Below are 21,074 nucleotides of genomic sequence, written 5' to 3'. Positions count from 1 at the left end.
GGTCTAGGACTGTTTTGTTTCTGCCTTGCCCAAGCTGGATAAATCGGACTTATTAAATTAAGTATTTATTTATCTACATTGAATGACTCGCTTACCATCTCTATTTTTGCACTTCTATTGTTGTTTTGTACTGTTTGCTGACCCACCCATACTGGACGTCTGTGCAAAAGAGCTTCATAGCTCATCAGATTCCTCCAGTCTAAATATAGATTTTGATATATAGCTGCTCACCCCGAGTCATGAATGCTCTGACACGTGCATTGTCCTTGTACTGTTAGCCTTGAGGCGTTCTCTGATCTGACACTGGTGAGACTAGGCCGTAAAGAAGGCTGTCTCAATCAGTTTCAAAGTGAATGCATAATTTTCAGAGTTCATTTTCACCGCAAGTACCGAGTTATGGGTTAATGCAGACTTGCTTCCTCGCAAAAGGTATCTGTTTGGTGTTTGGTCATCTTAACACCCGTTCTATTACCAGACGGGGTAAAACCTATTCTTATTATTTTTTCACAGATTCCGATTCTGATCATACTGTGGCAGCTGCTGTGCGTGGTTAAATAAATCGCAAGAATTGCATCTCCCTGCCGTAGTCCCCCACCCCCACATGGCGTGACCGTGTTAAATGGGGAGGACACAAAACTCAGGAGGGGCACGGTGCAGTCGATGTTAAAGAAACCTTCAAACAAAACGCAGTGCAGAGTGAGTAACGATATGGTGATCATCCTCACCACCTGCCTCTGTCGATCGTGCGTTCTTCTCGAGCGCTCACCCACAATGTTTGACGAGAGGCTGAAGACAAAGGCCCCACGCGCAAATATTTGACCAACTTTGTTTCGTTTTTAATTGATGATAATAATTTATAATTCGTGGAGGGCGGCAACTCGACAGCGATCAGGAAAGACTGGCTTCTCGATGAGCACGTTTGGCTACGTGCGGTGCGAAAGAAGTTCAACATACATACTCTCCCCATGGTAATGTGGAATTAGCACCACTCACTGGCTCACGGCTCCCAAAAAAAAAAGAGGGGCCGCTCCTGTGTGCATTTTAAAATTCGATACAACATCGCGTATCCGACTGACTCACAAGGTTTTGGCCGATATGAAAGGTCAGTCATGTCTACACCTATATAGAGGATGACAGTTACACCTGCACTGGCTGTGCGTGCTCAATTGGTGATGGTCAGGTATGTGACGTTTTTACAAAATATGCAGTTATTTTGCACACAAAAAAAGCGAACTGAAATAATCTTGTTAAATGAACACCCGATAAAACAATGACAAATGCCTTAGTGGAACTGCAACATTCGACTATTCACCTTTGTGCTCGTGATTTATTTGCGTGCGTGCACAAATATTCGTCACCTTGCCTCGCATCTCTACGCGTGAGTCAACATTCTGGGCAACGTGGGCTGCATTTTCACATCGATACGCTCCTCGCGCAGACAAAGACAATTTAAAATCTCAATTTTGCCACCACGGCTAATTCCATATGAGTGGACCATTACCGTGGATTAACAGGGGATGCCTGGAGGTGACACTATAGGTTTTCAATTAAGTTCAAGCCTTCATGAGTCACATAGGGTTTCGGGTTCTGTGTGTCACAGTGGCCCGGGAAGAAATGCATTGCTATGCAAATGTTCCGCTGCACGGGACTGCATTGATGTTAATTGGTTCACGTGGAAATCTGGGGCAATCCAGCCCGCCCGAAGTCAACAGACTATCAACCGGATTTTTGTTGTTGTTATATCAGTCGAGCAATATGACGTCATATATACAATACCGCGTCCGCCTAAGAACATAGTTACATACAATACATCATTTTATAATTACTCTTATTCAACGTAGAAGACCACTGCCTGAAACGTCAGCCTGGTGATGTGGGTGGTATATTTCTGTCATATATATTCTGGTGATATGGATGGTGACGTGGATGGTGATTCTGCCGTGTAGGTTTTTATTCTTGTGCTGTGTGGCTCTCTGATGCTTTCGGGTTGTGCTCCGTGTGTTATTCTGCACGATGTCCGACGTTTCGCTCATTGTGCTCGGAGCTTCTTCAGCAACTGCACTTGCGACAGGAACTGATGAAGATCCCAGCAGATGTAGCAAAACGTCGGACATCGTGTTGAACGAGCTGAAATCACATCGGAAAGCTATAAGGACAGTGTTGATGACGAACGTAATGATTTTTTATTACATGCATGCTTGTGCATCATTGCAAAAGCAGTATCTTATATATTTTAATTGAATTATATACATGTATGCTAAATATATATTTTGATTGTTTAAATCACAATTCCTTTAATAAATGTTTTAACAGCTTCAGCATCATAGGTTATGAATAATATATAATTCTACACAACCACGTTAGCTTAATTGGTAAAGGAAGTGAATTTGTCATGCAATTCTCAAAGCGTGATAATCATACGCAAACATGAATGTATGCTCGAGATGTGTGCATCCTAGGGCGTCTCGCTCCACATTGTTAGTAGGTTAATAAAATAACTCTGTCACGTCTGTAAAATTCCAGCCACGTATAATAATTGCGCAAAACCTTTTGTCAGCCGACTGCTGGATGAAGCCCTCACCATGCCATCATTTCAGTCGTGGGTGTTGTTTGACGGTACTTGACCATGCTGGTCAGGTCGTTGACGTCGTTAGCCATGGTTGGGGATCGAGCTTGAGTTTCACTGGGGTTGTCACACGCGGTGCTCAACACTCCTCCGACACGGCTTGTACCCACAATGAGTATTAAGCAAAGGAAATCGTTTCTTTATGCCTTATATCTTAAACAACAACAAAATAGTAATAAAAAGTTATTGGGCATTGTTGTTTTTTGGTGAGATTGGAGAGGGACCGTGGTGGGGGGTGGGGGGGAGACGACAACACACCCCCCCGTATCGATTACAATTCAGCAGCGGGGGAACCCCCCCCCCCCTCGAGCTAGTGACGCCGCTTGCCCCCGCGCCACGTGACATTCCCACCCGATGTGACGAGCAGCGAGAAGGTGACGGAGGCGCGGCCCTGCAATTCTTCACTCGCGCCACTGCTGGCAGAAGATCCTCGCGCACGGAGGGGGGGGGGTTGCTAGAGAGCCCCCCCTCTGAGAGGGTGATTTGCCTGCTCTTTCACGCTGGACAGATATCCTCGGAGGAGATGGGAGTAACCCACACGTTGCTAACATTACGTGCGACCTCGAGATCGACTGTGGCGAGATGTTATCTGTCTCGCCCGCTTTGCAGGACGTCGTGGGTTTAGTCCCGACCACCGTGTATTTGGAGTTTGCGTGTTCTCGCCGTGGTCGCGTGAATTTTTATCCGGTCCTCTGCGTTTTCCCTCCACATTTAGAAACGTGCGTTTAGAGTATTTGGCTGCTATACATTTCCACGTGATAAGCCACTTCGTTGAGCTATCATTTGTGGCCAGGTCGCTTCTGAAAAAGAGCTGTATAGCTCAGTGGAGCCTTACATGGTAACATAAAAATAATTGAGTTTAGTTGTAACATTTGAAATGTATTTAGCCATATATACTGCTGCAAAGAAACACTGCGGCATTGTGCCATGGTATATGCCATCGTGTTTCTATATTCAGTATAATTTTCTACGTTCATAACTTTACAAAATGCATGCTTTATATTACATTCTTAGCAATTTGTTCATCCAATGGTGGTTTAAGGTCTCTCCACGCCATATCGGTTGTTGGGTGGGGACGGAGTTGTTTGACCATACTTCACTGCATAGCTCAGTGTGACATGGTGATGGTCGTGAAATAGAGGGTGGTTGCGGGGGGGAGGGGGGCAGGATTGACTCGGGTATCACCGGCGACTGATGTCGGCCGTGGCCGGAAATAAAAAGCGTTCACAGCGGAACTTGTCCATCAGAATGCATGGAAAAAAATGTAAGCAAAATTGTCTTTGTCAATTCCTGCAATGCTCTGAGCGCAACAGCACATGCTGTTCTATGGTATTGCAGTATAGCACGATCAGTGTTTCACATCAATCTACATAAGTCGGGCTACAACATTCATCCGGAGCAATTTTGAATCCATCAAGGGACAAACCGTGCCCTTCTATTTATTTTGGTGATCTGCAACACGAGAGCAGATGTCAGCATCGGCTTAGATATTGCATCCGTGCAAAACTATTTCTGTGAAAAGTTATCGCTTCACTACTTATTAGGAAGCGACTGCGGCTATGTGTTTTCAAATCTAGATTGAAAACTCATTAAATATTGACTTAGGGCTTTCGTGACTGCAGGAATTCATATTCTTTGGGTCTTTCGGTAAAGTCACGTAGATAGGTTCAAAGAAAATAACAAAAAAATAACGGAAACACTACGACGTTTTCGATCGCAACGCAAGCGGTCGTCAACAGGCTGAAAAAAGAGAGGAAAGCTGCTGACGCAGACTGTTTTAAAGGTTTGGAGTGGGTGTAGCCCAAGGGTCATAAACGAAGTGGGCGGGGCTATTTATGTTAATGTAAGTAATTAGCATGTTAATGTAGGGATCGGAGGGCTACCTCCACGACGAGCACGCGGAGGTGGCTATGTTAATGTGAGAGAAATTAGCACGACAATGTAAGATCGCAGAGCCGCAGCCAAAGTACCTTCGTCTTGGAGAAATCAATTTCGTGTGAGCCCACCACATTAAGGTCTGGAGACTGGCCCTTCATGTGCTTCTTCTTGAGCCACGACCCATTTTCAATGTCCTGGCTGAGGGAAGGAGGTTCTCACCCAAGATTTAACGGTACATGGTCCCGTCCATCGTCCCTTTGATACGGTGAAGTTGTCCTGTCCCCTTAGCAGAAAAACACCCCCAAAGCATAATGTTTCCACCTCCATGTTTGACGGTGGGGATGGTGTTCTTGGGGTCATAGGCACTATTCCTCCTCCTCCAAACACGGCGAGTTGAGTTGATGCCTAAGAGCTCCATTTTGGTCTCATCTGACCACAACACTTTCACCCAGTTGTCCTCTGAATCATTCAGATGTTCATTAGCAAACTTCAGACGGGCATGTATATGTGCTTTCTTGACCAGGGGGACCTTGCGGGCGCTGCAGGATTTCAGTCCTTCACGGCGTAGTGTGTTACCAATTGTTTTCTTGGTGACTATGGTCCCAGCTGTCTTGAGATAATTGACAAGATCCTCCCGTGTAGTTCTGGGCTGATTCCTCATCGTTCTCATGATCATTGCAACTCCACGAGGTGAGATCTTGCATGGAGCCCCAGGCCGAGGGAGATTGACAGTTCTTTTGTGTTTCTTCCATTTGCGAATAATCGCACCAACTGTTGTCACCTTCTCACCAAGCTGCTTGGCAATGGTCTTGTAGCCCATTCCAGCCTTGTTTAGGTCTCCAATCTTGTCCCTGACATCCTTGGAGAGCTCTTTGGTCTTGCCAATGGTGGAGAGTTTGGAATCTGATTGATTGATTGCTTCTGTGGACAGGTGTTTTTTATATAGGTAACAAGCTGAGATTAGGAGCACTTCCTTTTAGTGTGTGCTCCTAATCTCAGCTCGTTACCTGTATAAAAGACACCTGGGAGCCAGAAATCTTTCTGATTGAGAGGGGGTCAAATACTTATTTCCCTCATTAAAATGCAAATCAATTTATAACATTTTTGACATGCGTTTTTTTATTTTCTTGTTGTTATTCTGTCTCTCACTGTTCAAATAAACCGACCATTAACATTATAGACTGATCAATTGTTTGTCAGTGGGCAAACGTACAAAATCAGCAGGGGATCAAATACTTTTTCCCTCACTGTATACAGACTTCACACGCACACACTTGTACACAACAGCCGCGGTTCGCCACCAAGTGGCGTTGACGTCACCACAGCACTTGTGCCAGGCTAGGTGCACTTTTGAGGCCGTCACGTGCAGTGTTGAAGACTCGCTGCTGACAGCATGTCACGGGACAGACGCAGGTGCCTTGAGTTGACTGAGTGAGATGACTGGTCAATGGACCTGCTGTGCTCTCTCATGTGCCAACTTGCTGCGTTTTATCTGCCCTGCCATCTGCTCGTTGTTGTGAGCGTTATTCCCTCCGCCCTTCGTTGTTGTAGGAAGGCGACTGCGTCAAACTGCTCAGTAGCGTCCTTCACGAGCCTCCTTCACAGAGGCCGATCTTGACACCGCTGGTACAAGTCATCGGCAAGTCCACTCAGCTCTACACCTCCTGTACCACATCAGCTCCATCTCCTCTCTAGCCCGTGCCGCGCCCGTTTAGCCCCCTCGATCCGGCCAAACAGAAGCTGCTTGGGCATGCGGTTGGCTGGGAATGTGGGCTACATGACCCAACCAAAGCAGCCTTGCCTGCCGGAGGAACTCACTTATGATGAGATCTTTGAAGGATCTGGGTGAGCTCCTCACGTAATCCAGTCTGGTTAAACCAGGAGGGAATGTTGGCAGGTCAGCCTGAACGTTTCACATCGTCGCAGATGTATCTCTCAAGGGCTCCACGCTTGGGCATGCACTCAGGCACACTGACACAACACAAATATATACTATACACTAACATACAAGGCAAACATTTCCCATAAAGCTTTACAGTTTTTCTTGCTGTGGTTGTCACATCTGATGATGATTGCTTGTGTTGCAATCGAAACGTTGTGATTTCTTTATTTATATTTTAAATTTATTTTTTTATTTAATGTTTTCACCTACGTGACTTTACCGAAAGAACCAAAGAGTATGCATCAATCGGTTGTTGGCCGCGAGCATAAATCGAACTTGTGGCAGGGTTTGTAGCGCAGCGCGCTGCTAACAGCTACACTCCCGCTCCCCACACAAACACACGCAACTTTACACACATACAGACACGTTAACTTGCCCGTGCAAGTTAACGTGTCTGTATGTACGCACAAACACGCACACACGCGCGCGCACGCACACGCCTTGCACATTCACACACGCGTCTGCGCTGGGTTGCATTACCATCAAACCCGCCCCGACCCAACCCCTTCATCCTCCAACCACCCAACCCAACCAAACCCACCCAGATCACCAAGCCACCCCAGCCCTCATTCATATATATAGACTGACAGAGCGCGCCGCTCGCTCGCTCGCTCGCACTCCTCCTCCTCCTCTCCTCGCCCTCGGTGGCTTGTGTACCAACATCATCCACCCCCCCACACCCCCCGAACACCACCGCCGTCGTTTTCCGCACGCATCTAAGGGGAGAGGAGGCTCCGGGCTGCGTGGTCCCATGCGCTCCATCGCGAACGGGCTGTGCGGCATGCTGCGTCCTCACGAGGAGCAGTTGGTCCTCTTTCAGTACCGGTTGGTAGTTTCACTTCCCCCACGGCGTTACCTCACCCCCTCCCCCCACTCCGTTGCCTGTAACTTGACTCTGCGTACGCAGCTGTGCCGTGGGTACGCGTGTTGATATTGGGGGGGGCGGGGAGCGGTGGCGCCGATGGTTAGCGCGCAGGCTCAGCAAGTGAAGGTCTTTCGCGATCCGTTTAGATTATTTTTTTTTGGCGCGTGTTTACGACTGGAGAGCACGGGCCCACGCTCACGCTTGATGCGTGTATAAACTCCCTTGCGTGGATGGGTGTCGCGCGCGCGCGCGTGTTCATATTGGCGAGGAGCGGTGGCGCAGTGGTTAGCGCAACGGTGGAGCAGTGCAGATCCTGTTCCGGTTAGCCGGCTGGTAGTTTTACTACTGAGGGCGAATACTAACTCTCTAAGTGCTGTGCGTGCGTGCGTGTGTTCGTATTGGTGTAGAGCGTCTGGATCGCAGTAGTGGTTTAGTGCACTGCGCTACGGACCCGGCTGACTTGGGTTAGATTCTCGGTCATGGCTCTCTAACATCGACGGCGAATATATATGAACCGTCGGTGTGTTGTTTTGGCGCGCGAGTGTCTTTGTCTGCGTGCGTGTCTGTGTGTGAATACCCGTGCGTGTGTTTAAGTGTGTGGTTCTGGGGAGCGGTAGTGTCGCGGTGAGCGCTGCGCTGCGCTACGAACCCGGCGACCCGAGTTCGAGTCCCGCTCACGGCCACCAACACCGGTGACGATTATCTGAACCGGTCCTGAGCCTCCCCTAGGTCGACTCAGCCTCAAATGAGTACCTGGTTGCGGTGTGTAGTAAACATCGCTACTGGGGAGACAAAGGCGACCGGGCGTGGTGTTGGCCACCCACCCCCTCGTAAGCCGTGCCCGGCCTTCATAGGTGCTCGCTAACAGCACTTGCCCCAACAGTCTGTTCAGGCTATACGGGGGATCTTTGTCTTTGTGTGTGCTTGTCAGTTGGAGGGCGGTGGCATCATGGTCAGAGCCGGCTAACATGAGTGGCGAGTGCACTCGTTGCTGGGACTTTTCTAGATCGACTCGGCTTTAAATGAGTAACCTTGGTGTGGTGTGTAGTAAACATCACCACCGGGGATACAAAGGCGGTCGGGCGTAGTTTTGGCCATTTCATCCCCTCGTGTTCCGTGCAGACCTTAATGGGTCATCCATAAACATCACCTTGCGCATACAGTCCGTGCAGGCTACACGGGAGATGTTTGCTTTGTTCGCCGGTGCGCATTAGTGGCAAGTGTTGCTAAAGTGTGACCTGATCTGAACCTGCCTTGACATCGGTATAGACTGGGGCGCCTGTTGGCAGCGTGGACGTTAAGTGCTGGGGAGACAAAGGCGGACGGGCGTGAATTGTTAACGCCACTTCCCCTGTGTGCGCCTGTCAGCATTGATGGGTGCTTATCATCATCATCATAAGCATCGCTGTTTGTTATCATCATCGCCGTGCGCTCGTCTGTTTGGTCGAGTCGAGCGACCAGCGGTAGTCGCTGTGAACAGCAGCGGCGTGGAGGGCCCTGAATCCCGTGGGCACTCGCCCACAGCGTGTGGCCGCAATTCAGGGCACGCCACGCGTGGCGAGGCTGCGGTATCAATGATGGCATCCTTAGGGGTGGGGGCGCTTTATTGGATTTTTTTTTCTCTCCGTGGATTTTGCTCCGGGGTCCACCGGGTTTTCCCGCCGTATTTAGACTCAGCTTGCGTTTAGAGTATTTGGTTGCTGTACATTTCCACATGATAAGCCACTTCTTTGAGCTATAATTTGTGGCCAGGTTGCTTCTGAGTGGGCCTTAGCTGGTAAAATAAAAAAAAATAGTTATTGGTTATTTTTTAATTTAATTTAAAGCAACAACCATACACATTGCACACCCTTGCCTTGGCATGTGCTCCTCCACTCCCACCCCCCTCCCCTTAATGTGAAGTAATTGTCTCCATTTGTTTCTTCTCATAACTTCTGAGCCCATTTAGAATTGTATGTAAGATTGGTTACAAGTACATTGAGTCCTAAATTGTGAAGTCTGAATGCATTGTTGATTCACTGTGGCAGATGCACGCCAATGACATTGAGCTCAGTGGGGCCTAACCTGGTAAAATCAATATAGTTGCGTTTAGACCTGTGGTTGTCACCCTTTTTTGGCTACTCTACCACCCCTGGTTGAATTTAGTTTTCGCCCCCTTGCCTGACCCAACATGATTCTGAGAAATAAATGTATGCATCATGAACATCAATATTTTAACAAATTTGTGAGGTATCCTCACTAGCTCGTAACTGAAAGCGAATAAACAAATTCAACGGACGCTTTGCATGCACGAACGCAATTTGTTCACGCTCACTGGTCGCTCTTGTAAACCCACATTGTTACGATAAATTAGTTTATAAAGGTGTTTTATATCGTCCTAGGTTACCATATGGAGTTACATTTTATCACAGTCATTTTATATTGGTAGATTCATACGTGATTATTCACCAATGATTCTCACCTATATGATATATATTTTATAAATCACCTCACATTGCCACGGGTACCCCCAAGGGGTCAGCATACCCTCCCCCCCCACCCCCAGTTTGAGATCCACTGCTTCAGACAGTATGCGACTTGATCTGTCGCTGAGCACTCCCAACGCAGGGTGGGTTGTGGTCACGTTGGCCCCAGCTGTGGAGGTTGGCCTGGCCGGTAAGCGGACCTGTTGTGTTCAGAGGTGCCAGCTAAACAACACTCGGCGCCTTTATACTACAGGGTGTTTGAAAAGATGGACCCGATTTGAAATCGCTAAATCTCTGAAATTGGGTCCATCTTTTTCAAACACCCTGTATATATCCTAAGGCGAAACGGGAAATCTTTGTGAAGATGATGTGGTGTGGCTGTAGGCACAGTTCGTGTTTTGCATGCACGGTATTGTAATGCAAAACATGTTATCTGGAACAACAAAAACATTGACAATGCGATAGAGGAAGCGAGCTCAAAGGAAACGCGAATTTATGCGAATATTAGTCTCAGAGCTGTCCGGCACTTCAATGTGTGGACAACTGAAGGTTTCTCATCAATCTGCTTTGTAAAAGCAGAACATGGTCATTGATTAGATGCATCATTGTGTTCACAAAGAGCAGGTCGTTTGCCTTTTCATGCAAGGTATAAAACATTCAAGTGGCATATTGATCATTGCCTTGGCATCGATTGAGATTGTTTTTCGTATCATCTCATCGTCATCATCATCATCGTCGTCGTGTGGAATGTAATTTAAAAGCATCTTTTTTTTGTTGTCAAATTTTGGCAAAAGTGTTGACAACAGACATGTCATGCATTTCACACTCTATAATGAGCATGGCTTTTGATACGTGCGATTAGTATTTTTTTTACTTTCTTGTATGAAAGTACTTACATTGTCGGTCTTTATTCTTTGACGGTTTTTCTATTAACATGTTAAAGCCTGCCGTTCGCCAGTTAGTCTTGTGGTCTGTGTGCCACTGAACCAGTTATATAATTATTAGAATTATTACGAGCAATTACCAGCCCTTTTCCAGTCCACTACTGAAGGCCATCCAATGCCGTACCAGTCAAGGGATTTGTTCAAACCATAGTTACTCACGCTGGTCAGTGCTGGTTGTAGGCGGAACTGCCGTGTACCCAGGACCAATTCAGATTTTCCTCTCACGCTGATGTTAACCGTGTGACCGGGAATCAAACTCGGGATTCGGTAGAGTCTGTATAGGAGTGCATTAACCACTGTGCCACTGTTGCTCCATCCTCTGTGGAAGCCCATTTACACAATTAAATGCTCAATTGACATCGCTACCTAGTATGTAGAAATGTATCTGGGGAATTCATAAAGTGCACAAAATTTGATGATGGAAACCCCGGGGGAATTTCTTTACAGCTGTATGTCGTTGTTGTAACCCTCATTGGCAAAGTGTGTTCCTGCTCCAGTCCTTTCACATTCCCACAATGGAGCACAACTCTCACAAAGAAAAACCAACCGTTAACTTCCCACCAAAGGGTTACTCGTTTTAATGAGCCACAGAGGAGGGACTACGCTCAGTTGATCCCTGACACAAGATTTGACCTCAAAAGCTTTCCCATTGTAATTTGGGCACATTGCCACCACCACCCATACGTGTCCATGTACGTAAATGCTTATTTGTTACCAATTCACTGCTGGATGAGGGCCTCTCAAACCAGTGTTGGCCGTGGCGGTTATTTCGGGATTCCTTCACGCAAAGTTAATGCGGGTTGGTTACGGTTGGGACTTCTATTTTGCTGCCCTGTCCTCTATTTCCCATTGTGCCTATTATGCTTGACTGCTGCGCAGAGTGATGACGCTTGTCCAAGTACTGCCCAAGCTAAAATTCTGCTTAGCTTACGAGATCTGACAAAATCGGGTGCGTTCCCGGTTGATTTGATCACAGGTTTTCCCTCAATCTCCTTCGCAAACGCGATGACTCCCAAACTGATGTTTTGCACAAATAGTTCAATTTCGAGCGTTCGTTCTTTCTGTTGCCACCGCTGCTGCCCTTTCGCACCGCTTGTCTCGAGCGCAGCCCCACAGATGAGACCATGTACAGCCCGGCCATGATCGCACTGGAGAGGATCCCGGACAAGTCGACATCGATGATGCCCATGGTGGCGGACGAGAGCCACAACGGGCGGCCGAGCCACTGGGCCGACGCGGCCACGACGCGGCCGAGGACCCGCGAGCGGCACATCGCCGTGCACCGCCGCCTCGTCATGGTGTTCGCCATCTCGCTCGTCGCGCTCATCGTGGTCACCATTCTGGCCGTGCTGCTCAGCGTCAACCTCGAGGCCTGTCCCTCGCCTTCGTCGCCGCCGGACGAGGCCCAGCAGCCGGCGACCGCCCGGCAGCGGCAGCAGCGGGCGGAGGCGGTCCCCTCTCCGACGACGGCTACGCCGGCCGCGGAAAACCAGCCCTGGGAGAGCGCGCGGCTCCCCGGCACGCTGGCTCCTCGGCACTACGACCTGCGCCTCTCCACGTTCATGGACAACTTCACCTACGCGGGTCAGGTGGGCGTCGTGCTCGAGTGCCTGCGGAGCACCCCGTACGTCATCCTGCACTGCGACAGGCTCAACATCAGCAGGATCGCGCTGAGCCCCGTGAACGTGAGCCGGCACAGCAGCACCAAGATCCAGGACTACTTCCTCTACCCCAAGCACCAGTTCTTCGTTATTCTGCTCAACAAGAGCTTCAGTGCGGGGGACGTGGTCTTCCTCAACATCACCTTCCAAGGGATCATAGCCGACGAATTGCTGGGCTTTTTCAGGAGTTCGTACTCGACGCAAGGGACACGGAGGTGAGACTTGAGCTAACTTTAACCGCTGAGAGTTCGGGGTGTTTTCGTTTTGTCCACTTGTTGTGTCGTTTCGACGTGTGTCGTGCGTTGTCGTCGTCATCGTCTTAATGCACGTACTTTAGCGAATCAGACCTGGTGTACATCAAGAATATAGGGTGGGCCACTTACGTATATCCCGCTGATTTCTAATAAGATTCTTACTTTCGTTTCAACAACTGTTTGAACGGCGTTAAAATATTTAATAGGTGTACTGTATTTACATTGATGGGTTGTGTAGGATGCTTGATTAATTTGTTTTGTATATATATAAAAAAAAATATTGTTGTACGTTTGTGGGGCATATGTAAATGGATCACCCAGTATTGTGTGCGTCGATTAGGCATGGTGACACACACACAGACACGCGTGGACTCTTCCCTTGCGCTTCTCCACTGCACGTGCTCTCTCAGGCGAAAGGACGACAATTGTGAAAGCCCGATGCCTGTGGGCCATGGGTTACGTTACACGGCTGGTGCCGAATGTTCGTAATCTATGGAAGTGCGGGTTTTCCGTGGCTGTGGATCGCTGGCAGACGTGGCACTTCGTGGGATCAGCACATGTACGAACCCACGCAACAGGGTCTCAACATCATTATCATCGGCCACGATCATTCCACTGTCTTGGATGGTCCCGGATGCAGCAATCCATCTTCTTCCTTCACAAAATCCGAATTCCTCGCTCCGCCTCCATGGTGGTCATGCTGTTGAGCGTGCTATCCCCGCTGTGGCTGCCACTCTTCTCGCGTCATCATTTTGATCCTGGTTCGTGCGCACGTTGGAACGTCTGTCGCACCATGAGTAGCCAACCGTGCCGTTCGTACGTAGCCAACCGTGCTCACGACTGGCATAGCTACGCACACACGCACGTTGTTTCCCGTTGTCTCCCTGCAACTGTTGTCTTCACCCTTTCAGTGAACTTGTAAAAACATGACTTTTCTTTTTCTTGAATGTTTCTTCAGTGAAACTTCACGGGCCTTCATTCGGTTCTTCAGTCGTCTCATCTTGTCAGTTTACATTCGTTTTCACAATGACCCGTCAACACCAAGTCCCTATGCCGTAATTTCTCGAGTCCAATTTTCCGAAACAGAGCTCCTAATCTGAATCTCTTTTGTCTGAATCCCCTTTCTCGTGTCTTTTTTTCATGAGAACAAAAAAAGTTCGTGCAGTCTCAGTGTGGCCATACTGTCCAGTTGATTATATTCATTATATTCGATTTTGTTAGACCTTGGAGCATCATTTTTCATGGAGTCATAGAAAAGTGGTGTCTGATATATTCAGTAGACTTTTCCAGAATCTGATTTATTGTATGTGGTTAATGGTAGAGACATCTTTACTCAACCCCGCTTGCTTATTTGGATGGTTGGCCTCTAAATGTTCCTGGATTCTTTTCCCAGTGATCTTTGCAATTAATATGTACACGGTCGACAAGAGAGTAAAACAAATGTGACATTTTTCTCGTCCATTTTTATCACCGTTTTTGAACGGATGAATGATTGGTGCAACATTTCATCGTTGAGATATTTCATTTCCGCGTAGAAAGTTCCTCGATATCCCAAATAATTTTGTTCCAACAACTGCTCACATTTCTCTGAAATTTACCGTTAGGCAACTCCACCTGGGCGAGAAGATTGCTTTTTTTCATGCTGTGATGGGCAGTATTTACTTCTTCAAGCATGACGTCTGGTTCTTTCTCCTCTGCACCTCAAACGTAGGTTGATTCCTTTTTTCCACAAAGAAGGAATTTAGAAAATGGACATGGAGGAGCCCAAATAGAGAAACTCAAATGAAGATTGACTCGATTCTAATTGACAAAAATCGAGGTTGTCAGAGGCGTATGTCCTCAACAGGTTCAACACAGGGAGCGATGGCCAGCTGGTGCAATGCAATTGCACATGAACCCACGACAAAAGATGGTTGCAAAGCTATAATCACAGGCTAAAGCCACGTTGTTTAATATCGGCAGGTAGCTGATTTTAGATTCAAATACCTCAAATGACAAAATGGTGAAAAGAGTGCCACAACTTCGTATCGTGCTGCGATGGGTACGGTACGGCAATGCACCGGTGGTTCACGTCTGGGGGATGCGTTGACGTCGAAACGACGTCAATCAAAACGATTTATAGGGCAGGTGGAGGCGACAGATACGAGAAAGGACGGATGCTGCTGTTGGCGACGTGTGGGTTGAGGTGACACAAATCAGGTGGTGGTATTTATCAGGAAAGTGACGACGTGTTTGTAAACGACGTGAAAGGGGGAGAGATGTAAATTGGGGTATTACTGTGTACAGGTTGAGGCAACGTGCGGTGCGAAATAAGTTGAATATAAATACATCCAATATGCACACATTCAATATACATGCATTAAATTATGAGAAAAACAACGTGAAATTCAAGAACATATCTGAAAAGCTGATTGAAGATTTCATTGGAAGTAATGTGCGGGGAGCATGAACGCAGCAAATTGGAGGTTGATGATCGATTATTCACAACTGGCAACCCCCAAAGGGAGGTAGAACCATCACACACGATGGAGATGAAATCTTTAAAATAATGGAGGGATTTTACGCGGATCTTTTAAAAAATATATATATTTGCAAACAAATACCGCGATGCAACATAAGGTAGGAAAAGCAAGCGCGGCAGCTGGTGGTAACGAAGTGTTTTGTCATATTGACGTAATTCTGAAAAATGTTATTGACGTCTCCAGCAGAAAGAACGGGACAAGTGGAGAGAGAGAGAGATAAATTTGGCAATAAGGTTGCAAGAATATGGCATGCTTGTGGTGAAGGAGTCCACACGAGGCATCTTCGGGTAAGGGCTGTATTGCCTGTAATATGACAAAAACAAAGATTCCCTGTAGAGTCTTAACAGCCATTTTGGGCAAGGGCTGTTAGCGAGCGCCAAATTAAAGCCGGCGTGGCGCACAAAGGGGTTGGTTTGCCAGCACCACGCCCGGCCACCTTTGTCTCCCTCACGCTGATGCTTGCACATCGGATCAGGTACTCTTTTGAGTCAAGCTAGGGGAGCCCTGGTACCGGTTCAGATAATCGTCACTGGTTTTGGCCGTGAGCGGCAATCGAACTCGGGTTGGCAGTTCCGAAGGGCAGCGCACTAACCGCTGCACCACCGCTCCCCTATCCCTCACATACCAACACGCACACTCGCAGGAAGCCGTCTCTCCCTCCCTCTCTCTCTTTCTCTCTCCAAGAGCCCCGAGCTCACGTCACGCCGTCTTGTTCTATCCTTCTCCCCCCGAACCTTCTCAAACCCTTTCCAGAAGGTTCTTCTCAATCCTCTCCTTCTCCCTCCTTTACACCAATCCTGTCCCTCGGTTTCTTTCTCAGCCTCTGCTCGTTCTTTCTCCCGCGTGTCCCCTCTGATTCCACAGCCAATCCCACGCTCTCTCTCTCCCCTGGCCGTGCCTCAGAAGTCATTTATTAATTATTTACTTAAGGCGTTCTTAGGGGCCGTCCATAAATGACGTCACGCGATTTTGGACGATTTTTGACCACCCCCCCCCCTTCGTCACACGACGTCACAAAAAGTCAGACCCCCCCCCCTCAAATATGACGTCACAAAGCTTTGCCCCTCCCCCCCCCAAAAAAAACATGCTTCAAATCGCTTTAAACTATTGTCAATGTAGTGCGTATTTAATGTGGCGCTGCACTCTGATGTTGTAGGAAAAAAACATTTATTAAAAAAGTATATTTAATTAAGTAGAACGTGTTGTATATATTTATTTAAAGTTGCGCATTTTTGTGACGTCACGTTTCTCAAATCCCCCTCCCCCCATCGTCACACATCGTCACAAATGTTTGACCCCGCCCGGTGTGTGACGTCATTTATGGACGGCCCCTAATGTGACCCCTACATTACTTTAAGGCGTCCTTACACGACCCTTACACTTGTAAGCGCCCTGTGGTTACAAGTAACCCCACCACTACATCATCTTTCAGCTGCCACATCAGTTCTGATTGAGTGGAATATGGGCAATAACAGAGACTGCGGTTTAAGCTATATTACAACTTATCCTCGTGTAACCCCGAGGCGTATATATTGTGTACGTCGGCGTACTAAGGCGTAGCGCAAACGTATCCAAACAACATTGTAAACTCTTTGTTTCATTTACACCGAGAGACAGAAAGACGAACGCATGGATTGGAGAATATGCGTCAGTTGAAGATGCCATATTGACGAGAAATGGCAAGTGGGCTTGGGTAGGGCAAATCATTGGGTGATGCTGCGTTGGCAGCGGTGCACAAGCAATGAATATGGCTCGTTGCCCGAAACGTCACCCGTTATACATGTCTTATTTTCAAGCCACACCGTGTTATTGACGAGGGTGAGTGTTTGGGGGAGGACACATTGCTGAGAAGAGATAATGGGCCCATGGTCAAGAGCAGTTTGGAGTGGCTTTGTAAAATTTGAGCTACGCCAATGTGCCTTAAAAAGAAGGGTTTTAATCAGTGTATATATATAAAAACACGCAATGACACGGATCAGAAATATCGACGAAGAATATTGTAACAAAAATCTGCAAACTGTGCAAATAAGCAATGGTGCAGAAATGTGCACGCTTGAGATTACACTGATGGCAGCGCCTACATCAATAACAGGTGGGTGGTCATGGGCAGGACAGTTGGTAGACTGGATGATGGACCATTGATCGAGACTAATGGCAGAGTGAAGCTAAATGGCGGGGAGAACATGCCTGAAAGGATCTTCGTCGAGAGGAGATGGAGCGACGGATTGTTGCATTGTAAGACTGAGAGAATGGCGACAGTTTGCGGTCGGCCTCCACCTCGCAGTGATTCGTTGGCCATGGCTGATGATGGTAAAATAAATTCTACATTTAGGGACCTTTGCTTTCTTGCATCTGCAATTCATCCATTGCATGCAAGCGCGTTTCTCATCCTGCTTGGTGAAAAACTAAACTGTAAAATCCCAGCAACAAGCTGAAATCCCAGCTTACGTGCGTGACTTCCTTTATCGTATTCCGTGGAACAAACAGCGTTTCTGTTCAAATAACATAAATGCCACCAGAGAACACTAATGGAAATGCTGTTGTGAATTATGTAATGCAATACCAATCACACGTGTGCTGTAATCGTGGGCAAAATTGCTGTCTTGATGATTTTTTTTCATGAAATCTGCATGCGTAGGCTGGCTCAGTGGAAGAGCGAGTGGCTCACAATTGGAAGGTTCAAATCCTGGTTGGGGGTTGACTCAGTCCATCATCCCTCCTGGGGTCGATAAAATTAATATTGCTTTGTGGAGAATCAACAGTGGTTGTCTTTGCACAAACTTGGCCCCATCATAGTCATGTGGAATTTCCACCACTGGCCCAGGGCTGTAACCAGTAGATGAGCACCACCTTCATGCTTATTTGAGCAAGAAATCACTTTAACCTTTGACCAGAAAATATGTTTTAATGTTTCTGCATAAGCAGCGACAACATACGTTTGCATGCACAGTTAAAGAGATTTGTGCACATGCTTTGAATGAGGATAATTTATCTTTTAATGCACCAGCGCTGAAATGCACACCTATAAAGGTGCCAGAATTTATTGTGTAAGTGGCATCACGAGCTACAGAAAAACAAGCCTCACACCTACTACACTTTCATGAGTAATCGCCTCCCTAGCGGATGCTTATAACAGTTTTGACATCAAGCTTGACCTTTGTAATATATATATCATACAGGCACAGACATGCAATATATGACATACAGCGATGCATTTGCATGTGTTAACAGACAAATCAAAAGCACCATGCACTTGATTCAAAATTCCACCGGATGATTTACTTCCATTCCAAAATATCTCCATTCCGTAGTGTTAACTTTCATGCAGTATTATGCTAGACGGCATAAGAAATTAGTATAAATTCACAATTACCCTGAACAACTTTGAATTTATAGTTCACAATCGACTGCCTGAAATGAATATGGCAGTGGCCCTTCTTTTTTTTCGTTTCTTCTTCCTCCTCTGCGCTTGTCAAATTTGACAAAAATTGGACTCGAGACAATTGACCGTGTCAGATCCTCGTGCCCTTTTGGCCACAATCCAAGCCTTTGGCTTGCCACGGAGCTTTAGATGCATTGTCACGAGGGTGCCATCATGGGCATCATCGGCGCCCGCCTCTGGGCACTCGGCTTCAGGCTTTGAGAGTCAAATGCATTTTGGTTGAAGGCTGCGCGAGGTTTCCGTATGATACATCAAGCGCTTACGCGCGTGTCCCTTGCTGCCGGGCTTCCGTGCCGCACTGAGGATTTGTTCCACTTTACACACGTCTCCAGTGGAGAGGTGACGAGGGGGGCATTATGGTGAAGCGGCATTTCCCCGCACCTCCGATTAGCGCGGTTGGCTACGTATGGTGCGAAGGAAGTTCGACATACATATGTACATAGGGTTTAACATACATTTAATTCATTGGGATGCTGCTGTGGTGTAGTGGATAGCACACCGAGCTTGCAATCCAGAGGTCGGAGGTTGTATCTTGAAACAATGGGGCACTTTTTTTAAATCGTCCCCGCGTGAATGAGTTGTTGTGGGGCTGCACTCTTTCACTTTAAACAATTCATTAAAAGTTGGGTAGTTTCACCAATAAGACAAGTGAAGTAAAACTATTTCCAAACCCATCCTAACAATACACTTGGGGTGTTAGTGTGAATCCCACGATTTGCAATTTAATATAATATCGCTTATATATGGAATAAATTAATGGTTCGACACATACGTCAAACTCGATGCACCATTGCCATCCCAGCGTCGATGAGAGATAAACATTTTCCAGCATTTCTCCCCTGGTAAAAAAAATCTGGTGGTATTATTTCTGTCTGAATCGCAGTCCTAATTGGTTGACATACTACGCTCACGTATAAAGCCACTTGAATCGTTATACTAATGATTCGTCACGTCTTCATAGTGTCTGAAATGTTCATCCAACATTCATGGAACTGCCCAGTTACGTCCTTTCATTATTGTCTAAAATTGATGCAATACTCTGATTCTTTTACATTGACAGATGAGAAGAGTCAACATTTATTTTTTGTATTACGTTGAATTAATGAGCACGTATCCCCGCCTAAGCCCTTTGTAAGTAAGATAAAGTACAGTTAAATAATTGCATGTTAAATAAATTACGTTCATCACTTTATTTTTACGTGTCTATGGATTTTTAGTGGCCATTTAACAAAGTGCAGCTTCTCTCTTGTCATTTCACACGGTGGAATGTGGATGCTTCATGAAATATAATGAGTTTGTGTATGATAGCCTGAGCATTGAAGGATGCCAGTAGGAAGCCTGTGATGCTCGTTGTTACCTGAATGATATGTGGCTCGACTGTTGTGAAGAGCTCAATAATAAAATAAGCCTCTCTCTTGAATATATTCTATTCCCTTGAATAGAATATATTTGTTGTTAGTGCATAAAATGTCAACATACTTAATTTTAGTTTTACAATAAAAAAGGCAGGACTTGAACATGTGTATATGGAATATATATATAAAATAATTGTGTCCATTACAACTGGGTTCTTGGCATCATGTCGAGATTAAGAAATTCTGTTTGGAATTCAGTGACTGGTGTAATGTCATCTCATGTCAGGCAAGAGCCTGTGACAGGTGGCATCGCAGAACCAATTTCGAAGTCACTTTTATCCACGTGTTGTGGCACACCCTGCGATGTCCATCAAAGAGTGTCCCCTGCATGGCAACAAGAGTCATTATTATTAATTCTTCGAGGTGGACTATGGATCATTTAGTGAACATTTTTATTTTCTGCAATGTTTCTTCTCTATGTGCAACCATTGGTGACTGGGATGAGACCGACTTATTTGATACGTGATAGGTTGGTTTATTCATTAGCAGCTGAAACCACGACGAACCCAAATCACGATAATTGGCCAAATTTGATCAAATCTCGGAGGCCAAGCAGGTTGGACCTGGATGGTACTTGGACGGGTGACCACCGGGGCTTACCAGGTGTTGCAGTCATTGTGCTGTGAGGTGGCTAGGAGATGGCAGTGTTTTGAGTATTGCCCCTCATATACCTGGGGCTTCAATAATCGTTTTAATGAGTGTTTTCAGGATCCTGGGACCTTCCTATGTAAATATTTGGCACGGCAATTACTAATAAAAACCACACCCTCTTAAGTGCGAGCTCAGTGCTGTGGCACGAGTGCAAGGCCCTCTGAGCCACCCATCCACTAAGAGATTTGCACCAACCTCGGCAAGAGGCATGCATCGTTAACCTATCAGCTATATTAAGAGGGCTTCTGCTGAGAGGTGGCTGAGTGGCCCAGAGTTCACGATACTGCGCTTCTTGGTACTGCTCCGATTCTGGATTATGATCAAGATCATGGGCCGAAATTGAGCCAATTTCTCAAGGCTAGTGAATTGATGGTCTAAGCCCAGTCACCAATGACTGTCCAAATAAAAT

General features: G+C 46.7%; 1 protein-coding gene across 5 annotated transcripts in view; it reads left to right on the top strand.

Annotated features, from left to right (window-relative positions):
- TRHDE (thyrotropin releasing hormone degrading enzyme) overlaps window positions 1-21,074 on the top strand; it is a 238,351-nt gene that overhangs the window by 8,047 nt on the left and 209,230 nt on the right. For 4 of the 5 annotated variants that reach the window (XM_032959912.2, XM_032959913.2, XM_032959915.2 and 1 more), the window contains one exon: window positions 11,829-12,596. In XM_032959912.2, coding sequence (XP_032815803.1) covers window positions 11,829-12,596 — 768 coding nt within the window. Of the gene's footprint in view, window positions 1-7,042; window positions 7,272-11,828; window positions 12,597-21,074 lie in introns of those variants that run through there. The other variant, XM_032959914.2, reaches the window with a different exon arrangement.

The sequence above is a fragment of the Petromyzon marinus genome, chromosome 24 (genome assembly GCF_048934315.1).
Source record: "Petromyzon marinus isolate PM22_M1 ecotype Great Lakes invasive population chromosome 24, UKy_Petmar_22M1.pri1.0, whole genome shotgun sequence".
NCBI classification, from domain to species: domain Eukaryota; kingdom Metazoa; phylum Chordata; class Hyperoartia; order Petromyzontiformes; family Petromyzontidae; genus Petromyzon; species Petromyzon marinus.
Note: the sequence above shows the minus strand (reverse complement) of the source record. Positions and strands in the feature narration are given on the sequence as shown.